Source organism: Conger conger, chromosome 15 (assembly GCF_963514075.1).
Source record: "Conger conger chromosome 15, fConCon1.1, whole genome shotgun sequence".
NCBI classification, from domain to species: domain Eukaryota; kingdom Metazoa; phylum Chordata; class Actinopteri; order Anguilliformes; family Congridae; genus Conger; species Conger conger.
The window spans coordinates 15,922,996-15,949,868 of NC_083774.1; the positions used below are offsets into that span (position 1 = coordinate 15,922,996).

The following is a 26,873-nucleotide window of genomic DNA, read 5'->3' on the forward strand; positions in this document are numbered from 1 at the left end:
TTTTGTCAAACAAGACGTGTGGAGAGAGTCCTATATACAAAATAAAAATATGTTCTCCTACTTCCCGTCACTACCATACAAGCATTTCAGTGGACCTAAACGCAAATAATATAACAATACCCTTGGATCTCTGCTATGGAAATTTAATTGGTCTGCTAGATCTGAAGCTATTATACATTTATGGCTGTACATACATTTGTAGGAACCCAAGAGCACTTTAAGAAAAATCTGTACGGAATGTTCATATCCACAAGAGGGCAGTGTGCGAGCTGCTTGACTACATTTGTAACGGAGTTCCATAGACGCAAGATCGTCACACTGTGGTTCCTGGCGAGGCTCTGCTTGTTTAGGCGTGTCCCTCAGGAGTAGAAAGTCAGCACGCTCTTTTGGTTGCCTCGAATAAGCAAGGTGGGTGGAAGGTTCTTCGTGAGGATGTCCAGCCAGGCCATGTAGAGATGGTCAGAGACTCCCTTTCGAGCAATGGGCATGCTCCTGTAATAAAGACGTCATTACTCTCTAGCGCAAGTCATTGGTTCTGCCCTGTATTACTGATTTCTGGAAAGTTACTTTTTTCACAAAAGGTTCAGAGTCAGGCTAAGACTTAGGTGCACTGATCATGATTCAGTTTTTAATCACAGAATGTCCTTTTCTGTACATTTAACTTGATTTGTAATTCAGTCCACTTGAATCATAATTTTTATGTTTACAGACAGCTATGCTGTGTATGTGCTTTAAAATCACGTGCTTTAAAAAACATTCTGAATCTACATGTTATCATGACAGTCAGCCTTTCCCAATCAGCACTTAAAAGCATCTGAGCCATTTGTACTACACTTACACAATGATAAGGTTGGCAGATTTCGAGTTCTCCTGCAGCAGTTCATTAAGTCGGACTTGAAGAGTTGTCTGCAGGGGAAAGAGATGCAGCGGGTGAGGAAAGATGAGCACATGAGACATCTGCGTGAATCGTTTGTAGGCTCACCCATAGCTCACGACGGCTTTATTCACCTTTTCCGCAAACGATTCCAGCTCGGTGTCCGTGATCTTCCAGGAGTCCTCTGTTCTCGTGTTGGCCTCCTCTTTATCCGCTCCATGAAGGCAGAAAGGCTCGATCATGTTCTTGAAGGCTGTCCAGCTGGAACAAGAGCAGGTGATTAGCCCCACATGACACAGAGGTGGAACAGCGCTGATGGCAGGACAGTCATGGCCTTCCATATGGGCAGAGCTACCCAGTGTCATCTGTCTCACTGATGTCAACCAGTCTTACTGCATTCATTTTTTTTTTAAAAGTATCATCTACCAGCCAACGGTTCTTCTCCCTCCACAGTCTGAGTGAAAGTACCGTGTCACACGCCCCCACACACGCCCTACTGTCTAACACAGAGGTGAAAAATGAGGGCTTTATCCGTTTCTGGCTTTAAGGCCAACTTCTAACCAGATGAGTTGACCAGCAGCTCCAGTGTAGTTATTTTGCATTGGTCTTCGTGCTCAGATAACGCAGGTGGATGTGTTTATATTCATTCTTCACAAATCGCTCTCCACAAGACCGCTAAATGAATGTGATGTAATGCTCAGAGTATTTATTCAGACAAGTCATTGACGGACAGCTGCACGTATTATGGAGACAAATGAAGCATCTCTTCCCCATCTCTAGAGCAAATGAGTGTCATTCTTTCTTTCTTTTTAACACAAAGAGATTCATTCTGTTTCTTACTTGTGTGCACGGGGTTTACTGTTCAGGTCATCAATGACATTGATGTCCACACATTTGATCCGGAATTTCTCCAAAAGGGACTTGATGCTAAAAAAACCCCCCAAAAAAAACAAACATAAATGTGTTTGAATTAAAGTCAGATTTACAATGAAAATCAATGGTATCTAAGCAGTGAACTTGATGGTGAATAGTTCATTGGTTTTCACATACTCTGCCTTTTCTTGTTCAGCGCGGCCGGGTTCTCCAGCGATGAAGATCCTCATCTTGCAGTCCTTCCACTTCTTGCGTGTGGTCAGGATGTAGGGGATGAGGAGAGTCAGACCTGCGGCAGTCAGAGCGGTCATTGCAAAGGTTATTCTTTAAGAACAGGCGTTTCAGAGGCTTTTGTCTTTAGTGACGGCAACGGCACTCTTTCCTTCAATGTGGCCATTGTCTCTATTCAGTCGCAGTCATTACTGAGGTCATACATCACAAGCAGTCATTTCACCTTTTGTTCCATTAGAGTAGTCATTAGAACTTTAACTTCTACTTCATTCAGTTAGATAGGGCGATCATGAAAGCAGCCAATCCATCAGAGCAGTGATTACAGCTGGTTATGGTCTGTCTTAGAGACAGCCAGGCCTGGGGCATCTTAAGATCAATCACAAAATGGCCAATATTTTAGCAAAGTGCAACATTTAATTTCACCTGCTTGACCCAAGGTGCATCTTCTGAAAAATCTCCAGTATCTTCCCCCATGTGCTTGCATGTAGACTATCTGATTTATCCAGGGTTAAGCTGTCCTTTCCCTGATTCTACTAATGTGTACCCTCACACACTGGGGTAAATAACCAGCAGAATTAAATGTCTGGCTCAAATACTTGGAGGCAATAAGGTTTACAATTCACTGAAAAATATGGTGCTGGAACTCAAAGGTAACCCCTCGACTGAAGCGCTGTAAAACACTAGGGCTATGACATGGCTTTTTGAAAGAGGTCTCGGGGTGACAGTGGACATGTTACCTCCATCATCAAAGAGCCACCAAACATCAATAGTGCCTTTGCCCTGTTTCTTCTGGAACTGAATGCTGGCCTCCTGGAGCCTCTGGCTCGCCTTCACCTCCTCAGCAGATTGAGGTATATTGACAGACACTGTAGGGAGAGAGATATAAAGTGGATTCGATACGAGTGTTTTTATTATGGGTTCAATGGCAGTAGGTTTTCGTGAGATGCAGCCCACTCGGGCTCCTGTTTTAATGGAAAAACTCTCCTGCTGCGCATATCAATGAAACTATTTTTTCTGGGTTGTATTAGGATAGTGACAAGATGCAGCAGTGTGACAAAGCTTGCAGCTCTTTCCCAGCAGACTTATGAAGGTTGGAAGTTTGTTTTATAATACATGCGTTTTATCTATTTCATCTATGCTTTTTCCATTGGTTCTTCGGAAATACTTTATTGTGAAAGATGGACAACTGACAATAGAGACAGTCTAGCGTCATAATTTGACAAATGGTAGTGCATGGGAGAGGGTAGCTACCTCTGGTGAGCACTTGCTTGGATGGTTTCCTGGACCTCCTGAATACCCCTTTCTTCCCACCGTCCTCGTTTTCCAGAGCCAGCTGCTCCATCGTCAGCCTGTCCAGTTCCTCTGAGGACGAAAGCAGAAAAAGTGAGGTCATTTAAAGCGGTGCTAGAAACTTTGTAACTACAGCATACAACCTACATTCCAAGTCATCCTTTCCTTGCTTGTACCCCCCCCCCCTTATCTGGGGGTTTTACAGAGCTTATATATTATCCATTTATGCTGCTGGATGTTTACAGAGGCAATTTAGGTTAAGTGCTTTGCTCAAGGGCAGAACTGCTTGGGAGCCATGCCCTCAACCTTCAGGGTTGGAGCCCAGCTCCTCCTTAACCACTAATCCTTAGTGCCACCCCATTTCCAGCAGATTTACTCAATGTCACTGGCATGATGTTTAATGCAAGGGCTGACCTCAGTGGGCTGATTGCTATCAAAGGAACAGGATAAATAATACAAGAGAAGAGCATTTAAGAAGGGAAGTTTGGCAGTAGGAACAGATTGATTATTTGGACATATGCCCAGGCTCGAGCTGAAACCAGACAAAGACCATTGAAAGCGGTGTTGTACACCGGCATTGTAAAATTGACAAACTCGCACACGGCTGTGAAGTTGGAGACTGCTGCAGATATTGTTTGCTTTCTGTTCATTTGTGCTTTTTACTTAAATAGAAATGTGCGTGCGTGCGTGCATGCGTGTGTGTTTTCATGGGGTGTGTTCTGATCGAGATGGGGGACGTGCCCACCTTCGGCGTGGACGAAGTGAGCGACATCCAGTCCCTCGGCAATCCTGAGTATCACTGCGCTGTACTCCATGTCAAATGCATCGCTGACAGATGGAAGATAAAAACAGGTCATTTAGATCTTGCTATTACAACCGTCACCTGGATGGAGATCGGGACACCGAGGTGTAGATGTAGAACTTACTGCAGGACACCAACGTAGTTCTGAACGTCCACCACTTTGGCTTTTGTCCAGTTCTTCTTGAATCCGATCACCAGCGTGTTTGGCTTCAATCGACCAAGGCCTGAGGCCTAAATATCAAAACGGACACTTGTTCAATGGACAAAGGTCACAAAGGACACACAGTTCCTTAAGTTTTTGAACTCCAGACAAAGTTTCTACATGAATATAAAAAAATCTATCAATGCTTTAATTGTTTTATAAATGTGTGTTATGGCACACTGAGCACATTATCTGTTATTTGATTTATTTTGTTTTTCATATTAAGCACCTACATGTGGCCCTTGAAAACCACCCCTCTCAAGCATTAATATATAGCTTCTGTGAACAAAGCTACAGCAACAGTTTGCATTGCACCACAGAGCGTGGTGTCAATATGCCTGTGAATCTCGGCTATTTGAAGTTTGAAATCCTGATAGCGTGCTGTGGGCTTATCTTGCCTGTGGCGATAAGGACCCTGACATAGTCCTGCAGCTTTGTCATTAACTTTGAGTCCAAATTCTGTTTGGGTTTGGTCTTTGGGATCGTGTACCTGCAGGAGGTTCTCCACCCCCTCCCTGAAGTTCTCGTTGGCCACCCCTGCGTAGAACGCATTGCGCTTCTTCTTGTTGAGCCACATCTGGTGCTTCTCTACGTTGCTGTTCATCTCCATGAGGTTCTCCGCTTTTGGCCCCTGGGGAGGACAAAATCAGTTTATCAACAGTACCAAAGTCACCAACTCCAAAGGCCCAAGCAAGGTTTCCCAACACTTGTTTCAGCACTAAATACTGCGTGGCACCTCCCAGTTGAATAAAATATAATATTTTTTGTCTTCCTCTAGGAAATGTCCTGCTTGCTATTTTGCCATTTTGGTGTGGAATCAGAATTCTTCAATCTTCTTTGGTGGTTGGAGTAGGATCTTACCACAAACACTTGGCAGGTCAGACACAGCCCGTAGTTTTTGGTAAAAGAGTGGGCGATGTCGAGCAGAGCCGGTCTGGTCTTGGGGGATCCGGTCAGCACAATGCACTGGGGCCTGTGTGTGGGCACAGGTGTCTCGACAGTAAGCTTGTCTGTGCAGCTGCACACAGGGGCAGGTAAGGCAAGTAATGTCCCAGCCTTTAAATGGCCGTTCTCTATTGCTCTCACCTGAAGTTTTTGACATGGTCATCCACTCCGCTCAAAGTGAGCGTGTTGTTCACGGCGTTGATGAATGTCACAGCTTGGGTGGAAGACCCCCAGTTTACATCTATTTGAGTCGAGAAAAAAGGCAAATGTCAGCTGAGTGTAAAAACACATCAGCGGGTAAACTTCTGGCCTCTAAGTCTAGAGCGTTGTTATTATTATTATTATTATTATTATTATTATTGGCATTTAGCAGACACTCTTATCCAGAGCAACGTACAGTTGATTAGACTAAGCAGGAGGCAATCCTCTCCTGGAGCAGTGCAGGGTTAAGGGCCTTGCTCAAGGGCCCAACGGCTGTGCGGATCTTATTGTGGCTACACCGGGATTAGAGCCACCGACCTTGCCTGTCCCAGTCATTTACCTTAACCACTACGCTACAGGCCGCCCTTGCGTTGTCCACTTTTGTAAGTCGTTCTGGATAACAGCTTCTGCTGAGTGATTGTAATGTAATGAAGTCTGGCATAAGACTGGCAAAAAATTTTTTTACGGTTTTTTCATACCTGGCTTCTTCACTGTAACATAGATGTAGAGGAATATCTCAATGGCATAGGTGATGAGAGCTGCCCACCAATTGATGACAAACATCACAGCACAGCACAGCACGGCTCCAAACAGAGACAGCCACATGTTATAGTATTTGTATCCAGGTCTCCATCCTGTGGGGCAACAAATCAGCAAATGAAACAAGTCCCCCTGGTCTAATCTCTCATCTAATTTGACAGCTGCTCCATCTTGACATGTATGGTGAGGCTATATTTCGGGGGAGGGCCACTCAACCCTAGATTTGGAGGGTGATATGATCTATCAGGAATTGGTCTTGGAGGACCATAGGATCTGTAGAAAATTCACCACTGGTCCTGAATGGCCATAAGCTCTTTAGGGAAACTCTTAAAGGAAACCATGATTCTGGAGAGTTGGAGTACCTACTTGGTGAATGAGCATTGGCCTCAGAGGGGATAGTAGCTATCAGAATTGAACCAATTTTGCAAATTCAACTCTGCAGTTCTGAGAGACCAAGAAAACCTGCTAGACTGCAGCCTCCCAGGACCAGAGCTGCTTTGTTGAAGGTTGATCCTCACCTTCTTGCCATTGGACAGGGGTGTCCAATCTTATCCAGAAAGGGCCGGTGTGTGTGCAGGTTGTTGTTTTAGCACAGGACTAAGACTGATTGATTAAAGACCACGATTAGTTCATTAGTATAATCAGGTGTGTTACTGCTGGGTTAAAACAAAAACCTGCACCCACGCCGGCCCTTTTAGGATAAGATTGGACACCTCTGCTCTATGACGAATATGGTAGTGATGTGGCATCAATATGAAGTGTGATCTGGGTGACCTGACGACCGGAAAACGGCAATAGACGCAAATAACCTGGTGATTTGGCGTAGGAGGCGTGGAAACAGGAGAAGTTGATGAGGGCATAGGATGCCAGGAAGAAGTTGGAAATGATTGGAGCAATCACGTTGAGTTGCGCTGGCAAAAAAAAAACAAAAAAAACAGGACAAATTAGGAGGTGATGTTCAAGGCCTTTGAGACACACATGGACATAACTATCTTTTGACTTAATAAGATACTTAAGATAAAAATTGCTGATGAATAACTCTATAAATGTTGATCCTGATATCACTCTGGCAGTAATGATACATTTCTACCAATGGCATAACAGATTCAATTGACAGACTGTGATTGGTTGTTCATAAATGCAGTTACCTATCAGAATGAAAGCCACAGCAATGATGAAGGTCAGAACGTAACCGCGGATTGGCTCGTTGTTTTTTCCATGCCCCTTCGCAAAGAACTCCAGTCCCTTGTAGATGTTGTCCTTACACAACGCCTGTGGGTAGTGATGCACAAGTTTAGGCCGATCAGAGCTGTTGTAAAAATCTGAAAGTGCTGACAAGTGCATATGTGACCCTTGTATCTCATGGGCTGATATAAGTTCAAGGTGAATTGACAGTACCACAACAAATTATATCTTGTATTATGTATTGTATGTTTTTATAGTTCTGGTTTATGGCAGTACTTGTTCATTGTTTGTATACGATAAAGCATTCTTACTTTATTGAAACAACTGTCTAATTGGTGAAGTCTATGTTCTGAACTTACCTGAAAGACTTTGGGTGCACTAACGAGAGAGGCCAAGGCTGAAGACAGTGTGGCAGAGAATGTTCCAGCTATAATCAGTGGCCCGAACCCAGATGCCATTGTCATGACCTGGAAGAGTTTGGACATTTGAATTAAGCTCTTTTATACAGTTTGTATATGTAGCTACAGACACACACACACACAAACATGTACAGTACACTCAAACAGTTACAAAATTTGAGTTGTTTTGACTCTGTACTTTGTAAATTGGATTTGAAATCGCAAGATGACTGTGATATTACAGTGCAGACTGTAGACTTTGTGATTAAAACAGTGCGACAGCTGGCGGACCTGAAAGTTGTTCATGAGGCCGTATTCGCATTTTTCGGTTGCGCAGGAGGAGAAGTCGTAGCCCAGCTCGCACGCGGCTACAGCTGAGCTGTTGCAGGTGATTCCTGTCAGGATGGCGTCTGTGACGTTCCCGGTTGCGTCCCGCACCACCGTGGCCGCTAAACATAGAGACATATCGGGAACAACAGCACTGAGTTTACTTCAGAATCCTGACACAGCTCGAGGGCAAGAGCACGACCTGAATTCCTACTCCGATAATGGAGTTTTATAGGTTTATTGTTGAGAGGAGTGCCAATGCAGACCGCTCCACAAGCTTCCATTAAATAAATGAGTAATCCCTCTGAGGGCCGGTGGTAGAAGCTAACAAAAATAGTAAAATATTAACCTTAAATAGATTTTACACAGTCAAAAGAAAAGAAGAAATCTGCTATCATCTGCAATATTCTGCTTGCACTTTTCTATTTCAAAGGCACTGTTGTGACCAAATGTTATTTTAGTTTTACCCAAATCCATTGCAATTGCCATCTGTCAGCACTTTTATGGACAGTGTGTGGCAACAAAACATGTGTTACTTAGAGGCTCCTCTTGCACATTGCTGGCACCTTGATTAAGCCTCGGGCACCTTTTCCTCCTCTTTTATTAGTAAATATCCAAATGTGGACAGTACCCAGACTCCCTTATTAATTTGGTGGAGACAGCAAGGGGCCTCAGAGCAGAAGGTTGTTGTATATTAACAAATAAAATCAAGTTAATTTTGTGTTTATTTATACATTTTGCCAGTGAGTCAACTGAAGAACATAATATACTAAATAAAGAGCAAAGATGCAATCACAAATAGAAAACCATACATTGAATTGAATTAAATGAGAGTATCACATTATGATACAATAATGTATCATTAAAATAAAAGGAACCTATGTATATCATAGAGGCATAGACTGTACTAGATGTGATGCGTTTAGCAAATCAATGTAAAAATCAGTAGTATTTATTTAGATTTCCTGGTCAAACTTTGGATGCAGTGTACTTACACACACAGAGTGCCACAGCGATATAGGTCACCCCTGTGATTATTATGGCCAGTAGGGTTCCTTTAGGGATGGCGGACTGGGCATCCTGCAACATGGAAAACAAAAAAGGCATCTGAGCTGAAAGTACTGAGACTCACATCAGGGTATGAGAGTGCGAGAGAGAGAGCAAGAGTACATGCGTGTGTTTGGTTTGATCAGATCTGTGACTAAAAATTTCAGAGCAGAATCCTTTGTGATAGGATCCGGCAAGTTGCTGCTCAGGTCTATGGGGTTCTGCGTTATGGAAGGGTTCTTCTTGCCATGTTTTCTCCATCTCACCTTCAGATCCCCAGAGATGTTGGCACCAGCCAGAATGCCTGTAGCAGCAGGGAAGAAGATTGCGAACACCGAGAAGAACGTCTCTCCATTGCGAAAGTTTGGTCCCAAGTTTTCAGAAAATATGGATACTGTTGGATGAGAAGGGTGATCAAAGTCAGAGAACAGATTAAAATAAATAAATAAATAAAAAATAATCAAAACTGGAATGCCACAATCCACATCCACAGGCAAAGAGTCTGTGTCATGCTTCTCTGTCAATAATGATTAGATGTTGTTTGATGTTCCTTATCATCAAATGTCAAGCAATACAGCACTAAAAATAAAAGCATATTAGTCATCATCAGTGAAACCAGAACAACAATAATATACTGTACAGTCATTAAAAAAAATGAGCACTCAATATCCATAAAACTAAAGATTGGAAACGGTACAGTATTTTAATATAGCTTGTGGGAGGGACTCTTCCCACCCTGTCTGTGTTCTACTCACATTGATAACCGAAGAAACCCTGGGATTTCTTGGTCTCTGTTGCAGGGATGAAGGTCCCCACGAATACGTTGACGATGGCGACCAGGAGGATGGCCAGCAGAACAAGCTGAGCCTAGAGGAGGATCACACCACACGGGCAAATGTATCATGACCTCATCATGCTCTTGTTCAACTGTTCCAGTCATTTCCATCCTGTATACTGACACATGCGTCATCACATCTTAACTCTCCTGCTACACTCTGAAAGTCGTAACTGTCCTGCGCCTCCCACACCTGTTTCTGAACCGCATTTGGGTGAGCAGCTGTTCAATTGCTGGCCATTTTGGTGATGTTCTTTGATGGTTAATCACTGCAGAGCTTGTGTACCCTTGTAAGGGGGAGGAATGGGCAGGGTCAGGGGAGGAGGTGTCCACTCACCTTGGCTTCCCACTCCATGCCAGCTATCGAGATCCCCAGGAGCAGCACCACGGTGATGCAGCCTACGATCCTGATGTCATTCACCACGTCCAGCATGAGGACGTCGTGCTCCTGCAAATCAGCATCATCCCACACCATACTGAGGTAAATACCATGGTGAATTCGAAAGAAAACTATATTTCACCTGCAATCAGCACAAATGTATTCTTTCAAATTATTGACTTTTAGTCATTCAGAAGTTTTTGATATTTAGTTCATGGGAATATGTTTGAATGTTTTCAAACTTAACCTTTAAATGGTACCTAAAAGATCAAGGTACAGTATTTCAAAAGCATATCTGACCCAATCACATTGAGGTAAACATCATCACTCTTTCATTCTCCTATGAAGTGCTGCCAGATCTCATACTGTGGAGCTGTGGAGTTTGTCCAGTCAAATCGCTGATAATTTTCATGATCTTGTCAGATAAATGCCGTCACGTTTCTGGCTAATGAAACGGTCTGTTATCTTTTGAATGGATTAAGGTCCAGTGAAAGTTGAATTTTTACTTCCTTGTTCCTGTCAAAACACTCGTTATTTTCTTCTCTGTGTTTAACATAATCGGGTACAGTATTCAGGAGCACACACCTCGAGAAGGTCCACAACCGTCTCAGCGAACCCCACCACATACATGGCCACGGCTACTGCGTTGGCGAAGGCAAAGATCAGGCCAATGGAGCCGCCAAACTCCGGTCCAAGACTGCGGGAGATCAAGTAGTACGCCCCGCCTGGAACAGAGCACAATCCTCAGGCTGAGATGCTGAATATTCCCCCGATCATTCCATTCATTCACCCATCCATTCTCTCATTTCATTTGCCACATTAGTGCATTTGTTCCATTCTTTTGTCGCTTTGTTCGTTTAGCAGATGTTCTTATTCGGAGAAACTTACAAGACAAACTTTCCATGTGCATTCAAAATGGGAAGAATAATATCATTAGGACTGCTGCAGAAATGCAGGGAAAGAAATGTGCTCTGAGTCAGTGACGGTGTGGCCAAGAATCACAGAAAGATGAACAGAATAAAATACAGCTTGAATGTGAAGTAAGAGTTAAATAAATGACTGCATGACAAGTGTCTGCATGTGCCCCCAGGTTAGCAGCAGGTGTATAAGGTATTTTCTTACCTCCCCTTACCACTCCGTTGGTACAGATGGCAGACATTGACAGCCCAGTGACGATGGTGACCACCATGCTCAAAGCGATGACCACAGTTCCCAGGCCTGGAACAAAACAATCCACAAAACCTTCTCATTTCTGCAACTTAGTAATCAAATCACAATTTCCTCATGTCAGAAATATTTCCAAATTTCAAAACATTTTCTTGATGCCCAGATTCCAAATTAGGACGTTATTTACCTGAACAATATAAGCGATTGGACCTCAATAGACTTTTCTGCAGCTTCGCATTTTAGAACAAGCCCTGCCACGTTAGCTTATTCTCTGAGGGACTTAACCTAGTTTTACTTTATATGGATCGTTTAACATCATATTGTGTTGAGCAGAAAATAGATTGTACGGCTAAGCACATTACGGCTTGCTTCAAAGTGCTTTTAATGTTGTTTATGTACTTATGTTGTTGCTGTTGTATGGAAGCAGATATTTCCAAGACAAATTCCTTGTGACTTCTGTTGAAAGGACTGTCAAACGCATTGCTATACAGGGTTCAACCAAAGTGTTCTGAGATAGTCTGTGTGTCAGGAGACATTTTTAAAGGAGTAATTAGCAGTAACTCTTTAGCTCATGAGTGATGCTGCCCATGAATCTCATGCTGAAATTACTGACTGACCCAGAGAGCACCTTCAGAAAATGAAGGTGAGCTGTGGTGGGTCACAGCTGGATAATGTTGAGGGATTATTTGTGCCCCAAAGGCTTAAGGCTGTAACTCAGTGCCAAGTGTCTGTGTTTTGTTCTTTTGCCTGGATCTTGTGGCTATCTCCAATTTAATTACACATCGTAAAAGGTTATAACACCCAGTTTGGCTGGCCCATGCGTATGAGTGTTATAGCCAAAGGGCATTGAGACTGTCATCAGTGACATCACAGGAAGTGCACACCATTATCCCCGCCCACTTGAAGAGGGGCGTAGTGACAAAGCTCTTTCCTGCTGGTCAGACTGGTGTGGTTGGACTTCAGCATGGCTTTGGACATTTTATCTTCAACTAAAGAGAGCCTCCAACACTTAGTAATGAGCTGGATCTCAGTCCTCTCCTGAGCACAGTTTCTACTATGACCACTGACTTCCGGAAAGTTCCCATAATCCTTTTGGCCACTGAACACACCATCCTTTTGATTGGCCCAATAGCAATGATTGGTCTCCTTAATCTGTGGGTTTTAGTAAGAGACATCATACCTTATTATTAGCTATGCTGGAAATCTCATCAGAAAAGCATATAGTCACAGCTTAAAATCAAATTCCCTGCCACATTTGGGCAGTGGCTGGTTTCACAGACCAGAGGCCTTTGTGATGGGAAATGTCGTTTTAATTTGAGTTAATGAGCTCAGAGTGTGTGCAGAGGGGAGACGGACAATCAATGTCTCTGACTGTCCTGGCAGGAGGTGGCTCCAGATGGGGAGGACCGTTTGGGCTTTCCATGGAACCATTGGGCCGGGCATGTCACTCACCAACGCCAGCTTGACCGAACACCCAGGAGAGACGGATGAACAGCATCACCCCCCAGATGTTCAGCATGCACCTCACCTGCAAAGGAAATGTCAAGGTGAGACACAGATACACACACACACACACACACACACACATATATACACACATACACATACACACACACACACACACACACACACATACACATGCACACACACACACACACACACACACAAACACACATACATACATGCACACACATTCATACGCAGGCATGCGCACACACACATATACACACACACACACACGCACGCATGCACGTGCAAACACACAAACAAATATACATACATATACACAGACTCACATGACCCAAATGTTTGAAATGCTAATATTAATACAACTGGGAAGGTAAAGGTATAATATCTAAGGTATAATAATGTAAGGTAATAATGTAATGTGTAATGTATAATATGTTGGTGTTGTCCTGATGACTGTCTGTCTCACTGAATGTTGGACGGTACATGAGCAGCTCTGAAATCTTTCAGATGTTGAGTGCCCAGAGAGAGCAGTATGAGGTATGCAGTATGCAGTATGAGGTGTGTGTGCACTTGCATGTGTGTTTGTGTGTGTGCATGCATGTGTGTGTGTGCTTGCATGTGTGTGTGTGTGTGTGTGTGTATGTATGCTTGCATGTGCATGTGCTTGCATGTGTGTGTGTGTGCACTTGCATGTGCGTGTGCTCACCAGCACGCCCGTGATCCAGCCGAATTTGACCACTCCACTCTTCTCCGGGGGAGGGAAGGACTCAAAGTCCACTGAGGGGGTCCCATCGCTCCCGTCTATCCTGTCCATAGTGTCTATGCCATCGTTCTGCAGAGAGAGGAGCAACACGCTGATGCCACAATAGTTTCTTAAAGCAGTCAACTTTAGGTACTTTTTGAAGAGTATAGACCAGGGACTGAAACCTGCAACCCCCCAGGCAGGGAGCCCAGTGCTGTAACAGCTACACTGCTATGCCACTTCAAGCCTTTACCGCGGCTTCTCTGCAATACACTGCACCATGAGCACGATGCTCCACTTCAATGCACCACACCGGGCATGCACAATATCACTTTCATTTTAAGTGACAAAGAGTTTAGGAAACATAAACATATGGGAATATTTTATTAAGTAAGGGGGGGGGGGGGGGGGGGGAGCTGTTATTTTGGTTTAGAAAAAAGTAGACTTGGCATTGAATGAGAACAGAGCTGGACTATTCTTGGCAAAAATACATAGCATGTCCTCTGTGAAGTTCTGTCCTTAAAGTCTGTGTGCTGGCACATGCACTGAATGCAATTCCAGTTTCTGCAGACCTGGTCCCTCTTGCGACAGTTTCTAAATGAGAACCTCACTACCCATCTCATTCCTAACTAAATGCTTTAACCACCATGCCAGGATCTTCACCGCACTGTAATACTCTCATTTGAAATAAAAAAATTCTACATTACAAAAGTTCCTGCAGGCAAATATCGAATGTTTAGGCTGCAAACAAGCAGGGTCAGACCCCCTTCTCTCAGAGAGTTCTCTGATTGCAGCAGAGCTGTTAACATCATTTGCATTAAGTGCAAATCAACAGATTGATGGATTTTCTGCGGGGAATGATGATTCATGAGGCCTGTGTTTTTCAGTGGGCGTGCAGTTGTCTCCTCTGGTCCTGGTGTAGCGGCGCGCTATGGCTGCCTGGCACCAGGTGCCTGTATTTCAGGAGTGCGCCTCCCTTTACGGCGCCAGAGAGAGAACACACCGGAATACTCATGCAGTGGTGTGCTTGTGTGTGAATTTGTCTGACTCAGCACTTCCCCATGCTTACAGTCAGCACCCTCTCCGGAATGCGCCCGGAAAAAGACCCGCGTAAATCTGTGAAATTAAGACATAAAACTATGGAATAAGGCTGACTGTGTGGAAGAGTTCTGGGAGAAAAAGAAAAAGAAAAGATTTCGATACCGTTCTGCATTTTGCCATTTTGATATCTGTCTCCATTCTCTCTCCTGCAGCTATTCAGATTTCTGCTCAGTGGAACAGGCGTTTAAATGTCAGTGTCGGCGCACAGGTGACCCGGAGGTGACGTGCGGGCGTGCGTTCGGGCGGGGGCTCACCTTCTGGAAGACGTCGCGCAGCTCCTGCAGGGAGGGCCGGACCGCGCGGTGACCGCTGACACTCCCCGCGTTGCGGTAGTGCTCGATCCGGGGCGCGCGGTCCAGCGTGTTGTGGCCGAAGGCGCTGACCACTGAGGGCCGGATGTCCCTGTGCTCGCTGCCGGAGAAGGGCGTCTCGTACGGCGGGGGCTCGTCCCCCGCGGGCTCGAAGGCCGGGTTCTCGTTCTCGCCCGTGCTGGAAGTGAACACCTCCATTGCCGCGCCGTGAGTGCGTTCCTGCGTTTACGTCCCAGCCCGGGGTAAGATCAGCCAGCTGGAGGGGCGCTTTAGGGTTTTGGAATCAAACGGGACCTTTTCCGTGTCGAAAGTCAACAGCTTCAGTCGACGTGCCGCCTATCTCAACAAAAACACAGCAATCCTGCTCTGCGGTTTGAACTCCACAGCATGGAAAACGTGCCATAGGGCGCCTCCGTACCTGCCTTTATACTCTCCCTGACCCTGGGGCAGTCAGGTGGGAGTAGTGGGATTGGCTCTGCCCCTTGGCTCTACCTGAGGGAGTTCAGGCAGGATGGCAGGATTGTCCTTGCCTCACTAAAAGGGATGAATAGGAGGGTCGCTTAAAAATTAACCAGGCCATAAACGGGAAGGAAAGATAGAGACTCTTGTTGCCTGAGTTTTTGAAGTATTGATTATTAATACTGTTGTCTTCACGCTTCCTGTGGAAGCACATGTTGTGCTGCAGTTTATGGGTCTATTTTTAGTGCTGTTCTGAACATGCTGCCCAGTCAAGATGAATCATCATTTGGATATTAAGAAATCACCTGAGAGATTATCTTACTGACAGTAGGTATAGTACCTGCAACTCTCACTGTGGTAAATTCCACAGCATCCATCCCCAGAATGGAAAAATACATGAAATATTTTCTGTGCTGGAGATGGTGTTTGCATGTGAGGGTTGTAACTACTGTTTGCAGTCAGAATGAATACCATTTGGAACCGGAACTTGAACTTGAAGCTATTACATAAAACAACAAATGACACAATCAATGAACATGGTACCATCTACAAAAAAGATAGTACTAACATTATGTTCTGCACAAATCTTTATTACAGCAAGACAGGAAATGTAAGTTATCTAACAGTGCTAATTCTCTGTGCCACATTGGATAGAGCTCCCAGACTACAAAAAATAAGAATAAACTTAATTTATATAGCACATTTCATTCAACAAGTGGCAGCCCAAAGTGCTTCATAATAGAAAAAAGGTGACAAATACGATATACAATAAACAAACACAAAATAACCACAATATAATCAACAAGAAAATAACAAAAAACAAAAAATGCAATAAAATCTATAATAAAAATGAATAAAATGCTAAATGAAATGCAATGCTATATATTTGACATATTATAAGACAAGTAAAAACAAAATGAAATAAAGACTAAGAGATAGAATCGACTAAAAGCCATCATAATGACGTACATTTTGAGAAAGCTTTTAAAACCTGCCCATTTGGTGCCTCTCTGATGTGTCTAGGCATAGAAATATAAGGAAGTGTCCCTTTGTTCGTAAATTACCTTTGGAATGCATAACAGATTATCAGATGATCTGAGGTCATGCTTGGGCTGATATCTCCTCTACAGGTCTGATATGTGAGGCGTTGTCCAGTCAATGCTTTAAAGACCATAGAGATCCTAGATTCTAGCATATTCTTTCTCTCTGATGAGGACCTCAGTGTTATCCTGATTTAATTGGAGAAACTTCTGAGATTATTCTGAGTTTAATATCATCCATTTAATATCAGACATTTTTCTAAGGAACTGAGCTTTCATCCTCAGGCAATACAGAATTGTACAGCTGTGTATCATCAGCTATGAAGATTAACCCCTGATCACTTGTGATTTTCCTGGTGGAAAATGGAAGCATGTATAAAGAGAAGAGTAATTGACCAATAATAGATCCCTGAGGGATCTCGCAGTTAATAATAATTTTCTCATACAGAATCCCCCAGCTCAACACAAAAACATCTTCCAGCCAGAAATGAATAAAACCATGTAAGAACTGTTCCTGAACCACCCAGTTTTCAAGTTGATGTATCAAAATCTTATGGACCTCAATGTTAAATTCAGCACTGAGATCAAATGGAACAAGAACAGACACACAACCAGCATCTATACACCGTCAAATATAATTGATCACCTCGGTGAGCAGTTTCAATACTGTGGGTTGACCGGAAGCCGAACTGAAATGCAAGTATTTCTGCTGAAAACAGTTTTGAAAAGTTGGGATGGGATCATATATGCAGGTAGATGGTAGCCTTTTTTGAAAATACAGTACCAGTCAAAAGTTTGCATACACCTTGCCCTTTTCTGTTTTTTTGATTAATGTTTTATTTCCACTGTTTGTAATCAAACAATTAATATGTGGTCAAAGTGCAGATTCTCAGGTTTTATTAAACCATGTGTTACATTTTGGTCTCACCATGTAGTAATAATAGCACTTTTTATACATAACCTGTTATTTTTATGTTGTCCTACAAGCGATACTATAACTCTTTGCATTTGAATGGGAATTGGGGGGTGGGACTAGATTCCGCTGTAAATTATGCTGATACAGTATGGAACACATTTGTTGGCTAAATTACTTGTTAATGGCTAGTTAATTTGTCTCGAACATTGAAATGTGGGGCTATGTATAAAAGCTACTGTAATTATACTGTAATGGTGAAACCAGTACTGTATGTACAAAAAATACCCTTTACTAAAAGCTGAGAATCTGAACTTTGACCACATATGAATTTGATTACAAACAAAGAAAATAAAACATTAATAGGATAAAGCAGGCAAAAACCAAGGTGTGTCCAAACTTTTGACTGGTACTGTATATCGCTCCTTAAATTTAGTTGAGGCGATGACCTCTCTGCCAAAATTATCAGCTTAATCTGGGTTTATCAAGAGATCAGTTGTTGAAAGAAATGCACTTTGGAATTATTCTTATTGTCAGTAATAATCTTTGAAAAAGAAAAGTCAGTTTATTCATTCATTCACTGCAGGACAGATACTGTAGGCAGTAGAGTGGCCTCTTCAGGGCGAAAGGCTGAAATGAATACGCTCATGTGATCCTACTTCTGTGCCATGTTAAAGTTAATAAGAGACTATGGCTGATCGGAAGGATAGACCCACACCCCTATAAACAAATGCATGCTTCCTTATTGCCGATGCAAATAATGAGGAAAACATGGAAGGATTTAATACACAAGATCTCTTTAGCATATGTGCTTAACATATTTGAAGGTTACGTGTTCTGCATATTAGTGACTGAAGAATGTTCCCTATGGCCATGAAGTGTCCCCTGAAAACGAATTTGTCATTTATTTTAAAAACAACATCACCATAATACATCTTCTCAAGTCAGACAGAGTTTTTGCTGTTTAGAGGCTCAGAGATTTAGGTTTCATTATTCAACTGGCCTTTATTCAGTCTGGTCCAAGCTCATTCAGCTTGTGTGCATTTTTACATTACATTACATTATTGGCATTTGGCAGACGCTCTTATCCAGAGCGACGTACAGTTGATTAGACTAAGCAGGAGACAATCCTTCCCTGGAACAACGCAGGGTTAAGGGCCTTGCTCAAGGGCCCAACGGCTGTGCAGATCTTATTGTGGCTACACCGGGGATCGAACCACAGACCTTGCGGGTCCCAGTCATTTACCTTAACCACTGCGCTACAGGCCGCATTTGTGTGTAGAATTTCATGCTAAAATTCTGCAAACAAAATTATTTCTGTTCAGACAGTGGTAATAACTTTCCTTTTTTTTAATATATGTTTCTACAGGTCTGAGTGTGTCTGTGTGTGTGTGTGTGTGTGTGTGTGAGAGAGAGAGAGAGAGAGAGAGAGAGAGAGAGAGAGAGAGAGAGAGAGAGATTTACAGAGTGACTGTGTGAAACAGAAAACAGGGCAGTTAAAGAAAGTCCGGGTAAAGTTATATCAGAAGATCATTGGCCGTAACTCCTATAGCTTGGAGAGGCCCAGCCGGGTCCCGTTGTTGGGTCGACCATTTTCCTGTTCCTGGAGGAGTGCCCATCTAGGTCAGGAAGCAAGGACACCATGGGCAGAGCACAAAGAGAATGAACTAAGAGCAGAACAGGAGATAACAGGTGTGAGCATGGGTCGCAGTTCATCTGCTAAACCATTGTGCAAGAGATCATTTGTCTGCAGAGTGATCACCCACCTTTAACCTTAATAACACACACACATGCACACACATTCACACACACAGTCCTGCAGAAATGCATTGCATATATATATATATATATATATATATATATATATATATGCAATGTATAGTTGTTATTTTTTTTCATTACATTGCCTGAACAGAAATAGTTTTGTTTGCAGAAGTGAATTCTACAAAATATGAAACGACATGTCAAAATGGAAATGTTTCATATTCGTAGTAATGTAGTCATCTTGCAAAAACTGTAGACTTTTTGACTTATTAGTCACTTTTTTGGATATGAGTTATATTTTTCGGTCCCTACCTGGTCAGAAGCTGATGCAGGCAGCCTGCAAGTCAACCATTGGACAGCGTGATAACTGACAAATGAGCTATGAATAACCCGCCAACTGAAACCCTTCCTCCCAAAGCTACAGACAAATAGAGGTTTCTGTGCTAGGGCCATGCAGAGACCTTTACATTTCATTACATTATTGGCATTTGGCAGACGCTCTTATCCAGAGCGACGTACAGTTCATGAGACTAAGCAGGAGACAACCTAGCAATGCAGGGTTAAGGGCCTTGCTCAAGGGCCCAACGGCTGTGCGGATCTTATTGTGGCTACACTGGGATTCGAACCACCAACCTTGCCTGTCCCAGTCATTTACCTGAACCACTACACTACAGCCCGCCACTAGAGGAGCAGGTGCTAAAAGTGAGGCCTAGAAAAACCTAGAAAAACTGTTTTAAGACACCCAGTTATTGTGCAAAATATAATGAATGCATGAAAATGAATGACGGCAACAATAATAATACTAATTCATATTTTTTTACCAAATATGCCCTTGGGGCAGGGGCAGGGGCAGGTGTTCGGGCACCAAGAGCCCCCCTCCCCAAAAACTACCACCAGTGCCTGCTGTATCCACAGTCAGAAATGCATCTTAACCACATGTGCCACCTGGCAATCCGACACCATTTTTTTTTTTTAAAGAACAAAAGTTTCATTTTTTGTCCAGAATGCAGACCACCTTCCTGAAACACATTGAGTTATCGGGCAAGCAGCAGATATGTGGGACAGAGTTTATGGTCATCGTAAACATTATTTGACTGCACACCTGCTGATGTAATCACGGTTAAATACCTTACTTGAGGGTTACATAGCCGTGTCCCATATGAAGCTTGAACCTGCGGTCTTTTGGTTATAGGCCCAAAGCCTCGAATGCAATGCTACTGTACAGCTGTGGCCCATTTACTGAAGCTGTTAAACCTGTGAGTCTGGGCCAGGTGGCAATGTGTTTGGCATTGTGTATACTTACAATGATACAGTATATTTATTTTAATGGTAGTTTTATTGCCAGTGGTGATATAATTTGGCTAAACATTATTGCATATTCATTACCTAAAATACATTCAGTATGTGCCAATGTGTCTCTTGAGTATTGGGTCAAAGAAATATAGCGAAAAATGTTTAATTGTTCATCTAATTAGCAGAGATTGGAGTAAATACCAACCTTGAACATTGAATTTAATTTGACCCCCTCCTCTGATTTATATTGTCCCGTATTTTACTGAGGAAATTACAGTTGAGTGGCTGGCCCAACTGGGGATACTAATCTGCAGGCTCTTTGTTACCTAAATTCTTAACTGAAATGGCACACGTTTGGATATTCAAACGCCCTCATTGTCATTCCTGGGCCTTTCCACATGGGGCCAGAAGCACGCGGCTCTGCCTTTTATGGCTTCCTCTGCTGAAATGTGAAACTAAACGTGAAACTAAACGTCTCTTTTCATCTTCGGATCGCCAGCCCTCCTGTGCCCGTGCGGCGCTGTTCTGATATTTCGGCCCTGAAGAAACATCCAGGCAGCAACGTCTCAAAGGCAACGGATACATTTTATTAAGAGTGGGAAGAAACCCATGACTCAGACTCCGTCCCAACAGAGAGACGCCGTGAGCATAGGAGAACACTCAGGACACACACACATTTACACACACACACACACACACACACACACACACACACGTACACACACACACGCACATCTACACACACACACACACAAATACACACATCTACACATACACACACACACACACACACACATCTACACACACACACACACACACACAAATACACACATTTACACACACTCACACACACACATACACACACACACGCACATCTACACACACACACACACACAAATACACACATCTACACATACACACACACACACAAATACACACATTTACACACACACACACACACACACACACACACATACACACACACACGCACATCTACACACACACACACACACAAATACACACAAAAAATACTCTCACAGATACACTCTTCGATGCATACACGAACACTCCACGCATATACTCACACCCATGTACTGTACAGTGCACTCACAGGCACACACTCAGATATGCAAACAAAGACGTACTCAAATATACACACACATACAGACATGCCTGCTTGCACACACATTCAAATATACACACACATAGACATTCCTGCTTGCACACACACACTCAAATATACACACACATACAGATACACACAAAATCTCATGAAGAAGTACTGCGGTTTCTAAATGAAGGCACATTAACCAATTCATGGTTACAGTAAGGCAAATTCACAGCACTAGGAACACTTGAAATGCACTACACTGCTCCCCTCAAACAAGGAATCCCTGCTCTGCTCTTATTGGTGGAGAGGATGAACCAATGGGAATCAGACAGGTATACACTCCATTAGCCTGCTCACCTTTCCTTTTGCTATTGTGGTGGTGAGTGACAGATACCTCTTCGTACCCAACTGTGTGGAGATAATAGAGCACCCTGGCTCAGTGTGCCTTTGTTTTTTTTATTTCCTTTTATGAATTGATGTTCATAAACCCACTTCGGCCCTCGTTTAATCAAGGGATTATTTCGCTGTCGCAAGAGGTGCATCTGTGTCGACAAGACCGCTTTAATCTGGAAAAACAGCTAATTTCTCATTTTGCACATATTTCTGTTGGCAGGGAGGGTGGAAAACAAACATAAATCTTCCTTTTTTGACATGGATACTCAACAGCAATATGGGCTTCTTAAAAACAATCAAATGTCCTCAGTCATATTTGTGTCTGTGAAATACAGGACATTGTACATTTGCCTTCTGTTTGTTTGTGAAGCCAGCAGACCTACCCATGTGTTTCGACAAAAATACATCAACTGACAACAGCCAATCAAGAGCCGGTACCTTGAAGTGATACTCCATCAGCTCCATGATAGGCGGAGCTACTGAGCACTGATACAGTCATTGAAACATATTAATCACTTAAAATTCTTGCTTGTCTATAGCAGAACACTGTGATTGGTTAAAATCACCTTACATTGTTGTTTCTACTTGGACATCATAACTGGAACCTCTACATCAAATACTTGTAATACTGGAAAACATCTGAAAAAGTTGGGTAAAACACTGTGCTTGTCTTGTATACAAAACATTAATATCTACTGCATGTGGTCAAATGTAAAATGGAGACGCTTTGCATGATCAAAGAATAACTGCAACAGGCTCAGTTCCCAATGTCTTGTTTAAGACGCATACCCCCTTTCTCCTGTTCTATGAATTATGAATTTTAGGATGCAATCCATTTTTTCCCTGAGACATCTATCCATCTCTGTGTCCATGTGATCTTTTGCCAGCTGAACAAACCAGGTAGGTCCCAGAACAGCGCTTGCGCCTTTTCATAGGTAAACGAGTAGGCTTACAGCTATGTAACTGTCAAATAAAATGATATTTTCCCCTTTTCTGCAGAATGTTCCAGAGGGCGCAGTTTAGGTGAGGGCATACTCAAAGGTTCCCTTCTCCAGCCCCTCCACCCCGTCGGCCCAGGTAGATGAGGGCATGCTGCTGTAGGGGTCCAGAAGGATCCGGAAGCACCTGATGATGAGCAGCCCCAGGAATATGAGCAGCATCCCCACGAAGGCGAAGGCCGTCTTCTGCTCCAGGGAGAGGGAGTGGGCCATCAGCTCGTTCCCGTTCATGGCGGCCAGAGAGTGGTTGAAGTGGATGCTACACATGATGAGCAGCGCGCCTCATCTCTCCCAGGGGGAACGGTCAGTGTTTGGGCAGGGCCACGGTCAGGGTTCGGGCGGGGCCGCGGCCAGCCTGGTCGATTAAAGAGAGAAACGAAAGGGTGGTCCAGTGCTGCTGATGTGGGAGTGAGCTTTCACAAGCCCTGTAATTGGTGGAGCTACTGTCCCTGATTAATCCGCTGACTGCTATGCACCAATCAAAGGATCTGCACAGCAAGTCAAAGTTATTGGTTCAGATCTGTGAATTGCTAATAACGGTGGCTAATAATGGTGGCTCCGTTCATTCTGGGGTTCATGAAGCCTCACTCTCACACTTGGACACAATGCTGGTGATGGACATTTCAAACAACAATAATAATAATAAAAATAATAATAATAACCCTGCTGATAAAAACAGCTCAAGCTAGGTAAACCAGTTCAGACCGGCCCCATACTCAAAATGATTTGACCAGCTCAAGCTATGGCTGGGTCACTTCAAGCTGGTAAAGATGGATTTTACACAAGGGAATAATAATAATAATAATCATCATAATCATCATAATCATCTATTGTGCTTCTAGTTAGTGCCAGACATCGTTTACATTTAAATGGCCTACTATGCCGTTTTTAAAAAAATTATAAAACACAATTCTTAAATTATGGCTGCATATAATTTTGATCTGCAAAACTGATGGGTCTGCGTTGGACCAAACACGGCCTGGGGACCTTTCACAGACGTGACTGACAGTGGAGTCTATTTTTCAGTCGTAATGGGATTCTTTATTCCACTGACATATGTAATGGCACTCTCCAGTTGGAATCGGTTTTTAGAATATCAAGACCAGTATATTAAAAAGCACATGACAAACCAACCAAAATGCAAACCGTGCTGGTTTAATTTCCGTTTTTATTTAGTGTGTGCTGTAGCCTATAACTTAACCCTAAATTGCCCTTAGCTTATTTGCACAATACTGCCCTTTTTAAATAGCAAAACACAATAACATCACCAGCCAATGCAAGTTTAGAAAAGGCCCCAAAAATTAACATTCCTGACAAACAATGCATTATAATGACAGGAAATATGAACAGAGAAATCTTACCTGTTGCTCGCAGCAGCAGCCGGTGGTAGCTATATTTTCGTCAACAAGGCTGTGGCACAGCAACAAGCAGTGAACGAGCGCGACAATTCCTCATGAATAAAATGTCTTCACATAAAATCATACGTTTATGAGGAATTTAGAATTTATTTTCACCATAAACCACGCCGGACGAACCAGGGCACAGCCCGGTTGCAGGCAGCAAGCGCTGAGCTATGGAGCAGGTGCCAGCAGACTGAGACGGATGCTGCGTTTATATGATGTTTATGATGATCTCGTCTCGTTGCGAGGGTTGGAACGGAGTGCAGCTCACCTTCATTTTGGCCTCATTTCCACAAACCTGTTGCTCGCGATCCTGCACGAGCGCTCCCCTTTCTCCGCTCGCCGAAACGCAGTCGGCACAGCGCTGATCCACCCATGGCCACTCTCAATTAGCTGCAGAAGAATAGCCCCCCTCTCCGTTTGTGGTAGTGCGTGGACTTCCAAAGAGCTCCCCTTCAGTGATAACAATTTTTTAACGAGCTCGCCCAACTCACCGGTTGCTTCGGGACCAGAAATCTTTTTACGAGATGCGCGGCTTCTCGCTTGTTGCCGCTCTCATTATCATTCAGCCTCTACGCACATCCCTCCAAAAAACACGCGCTGTCCGCACGACTGACACTTGCTCGCCTCACCCGGTCCATCCCTTCTCAGTCACCGGCTTCAGTTGCACACTGCAAGCGGAGTCATGGCTGCAGCATGCAATGAGTCTCCGCAGACCGACCACTCGTCTTTATTTCGTTATTTCCAAAACATCTGTTAGGATGTCGAGTGAATGTATTTATTTTAGTTGCCAAACGGCTGGCCCTGGTCTTGATTTTTATTTATTTATTTATTTATTTATTGGCGAGATAGAGACTACACACTACATTTGTGCACAGCAATATACAGCCATCAATTCCTTTGGTCAGGTTTGAACTTGAATACAGGCAGTTTTTTGTATCCTTTATTCGCATGTCTCATAAACAAACATTTGCTCATTGTATTTTAAAAAGGTGCGTAATTGTTAGAAAGTGGGTTTGAATTCCAAGGTGCTGTTGTAGTTTAGATTCCCAGCTGGGGAACATTGTACAAATGTAACACATTGTATCATTGAGCAAGGTTCTTAACCTGCATTAATTCAGTAATCTAGCAGTAAAATGTAATGTATGTAATATTAAACTGCGCAGGTCCATCTGAGTTCCTGCTGAATGTCAAAAATGTACTGGAACAGTACCGATTTCTTAATTTGTCCTTATTTGTACTGCTTTATTCTGATTCTTGTTGTTGTTGTATTTCTTCATCTTGGAGGTGGAAGATCCAGGTTCACAAAATGAAAGTCCTCACCTGGATTTGCTTCTGAGCACAATTATTCAACCAGGAGGTAGAACAAATTAAAAAGTTCATGGATGGAAAAAATGCATCACAGGACTTCTACTTTCTGACTTGTACTTTCTGACTTTCCACCTATGCTTGCTGTGAAACAAACTGCTGATGTTTCACAGTATAGTTTCTTGCATGCACATCTGTCAGTATTTACAGTTGAATTGAGACTCCACAGTGCCTCATGCATTATTTCAGACCAACACTTTCATAACCTCCTGAGAGCTAACTGAAATAAATGTTTAAATGTTAACATTTTTCTCACATTACATGTGTCTTTGGTGACAGAAACATTGCAGTGAAAATATTTTCAAAAATATGTACTTTACTTTATTTTATGTCCCTTGTAGTTTTATAATAAAATATATGGTATAGCAGAGAAAAATGAATTTGCCAGGTCTTGATCGATAAGATGTGCTCTGAGTAAATATGAGTGCCCAGTTATTTTATTCAAATTGCTCATTGGCAAGAGAACAGGGGGAGATAGTCATCCAATACAGCCATGATAGCAGCTGTGCTTACACTGGTATTTTATCGTTCTTATGTAATGTTAATACAGGTGAAAAAGATATTTCTTTATTTGATTTATTGCTTTTAAGAGTGGCTTACTTTTAGCAGCTTCCGGGCAGATGTAAAACTGAATTTAAAAGTGCCATTTAAGTCCATTGGTGTTTGACCCATTATAAAAGCATGAAGACATATGTGAGGAGATAAGAGATTGAATTATTAACAAAGATAAAACGATGACCTCTGATGATTGTGACAACCAAAATAAAAATAAAATTTATTACAAAATAATCAGTTAATAATTAGTAATTGGTATAAAATTAATTGATTATGCACATTTACATTGACTGGAATAAATGTGGGCTTTTCTTGAATATAAAATGTATTTTAAGTTAACAGTGATTAACCTGTTACTGATTAAAGATTACAGATCCTGTAAGAGTCCCCCATCCCTGCAATTACTTTTTAAAAATCACACACATTTTTCACATTCACTTGAGCTCTTTGAATAATGTTACTCAGAATAAAAGTTCAGATAACTTTTTCCTTCCTTTTTTACTTTTTCCCTTTCAGCATTGATTCATGTTTATTGCACACTGAAAATTTCTTTTTTCATCATCTTAAAATTATTGAAACATTGAATGTGTTTGCCCATCGATAGTTATTTCTTCAAATTGTCCCTGCTAATTGGTGTATCTGATTTAATTGTGCTGAGA

At 42.7% G+C, this 26,873-nt stretch overlaps 2 protein-coding genes across 2 annotated transcripts; both read right to left on the bottom strand.

The window, feature by feature from the left end:
* Nucleotides 1-359: 359 nt before the first annotated feature.
* LOC133110995 (solute carrier family 12 member 1-like) lies at nucleotides 360-15,118 on the bottom strand. The gene is made up of 26 exons (XM_061221125.1): nucleotides 14,823-15,118; nucleotides 13,473-13,560; nucleotides 12,749-12,824; nucleotides 11,252-11,347; nucleotides 10,715-10,854; nucleotides 10,088-10,198; nucleotides 9,671-9,782; nucleotides 9,182-9,309; nucleotides 8,864-8,948; nucleotides 7,833-7,990; nucleotides 7,503-7,610; nucleotides 7,107-7,230; nucleotides 6,768-6,869; nucleotides 5,898-6,053; nucleotides 5,359-5,458; nucleotides 5,134-5,245; nucleotides 4,763-4,903; nucleotides 4,195-4,301; nucleotides 4,014-4,096; nucleotides 3,235-3,340; nucleotides 2,716-2,852; nucleotides 1,925-2,036; nucleotides 1,715-1,801; nucleotides 1,009-1,135; nucleotides 839-906; nucleotides 360-492 (listed from the first exon to the last, which is right to left on the bottom strand). Exons 1-26 carry the CDS (start codon nucleotides 15,116-15,118, stop codon nucleotides 360-362), a joined length of 3,093 nt encoding a protein of 1,030 aa, XP_061077109.1.
* A 5,837-nt stretch (nucleotides 15,119-20,955) lies between these two features.
* On the bottom strand, nucleotides 20,956-24,869 carry LOC133111943 (cortexin-2). The gene is made up of 3 exons (XM_061222587.1): nucleotides 24,786-24,869; nucleotides 24,253-24,684; nucleotides 20,956-23,246 (listed from the first exon to the last, which is right to left on the bottom strand). The coding sequence occupies exon 3, from the start codon at nucleotides 23,156-23,158 to the stop codon at nucleotides 22,913-22,915; it is 246 nt and encodes an 81-aa protein (XP_061078571.1). The 5' UTR covers nucleotides 23,159-23,246; nucleotides 24,253-24,684; nucleotides 24,786-24,869; the 3' UTR covers nucleotides 20,956-22,912.
* Nucleotides 24,870-26,873: the final 2,004 nt, after the last annotated feature.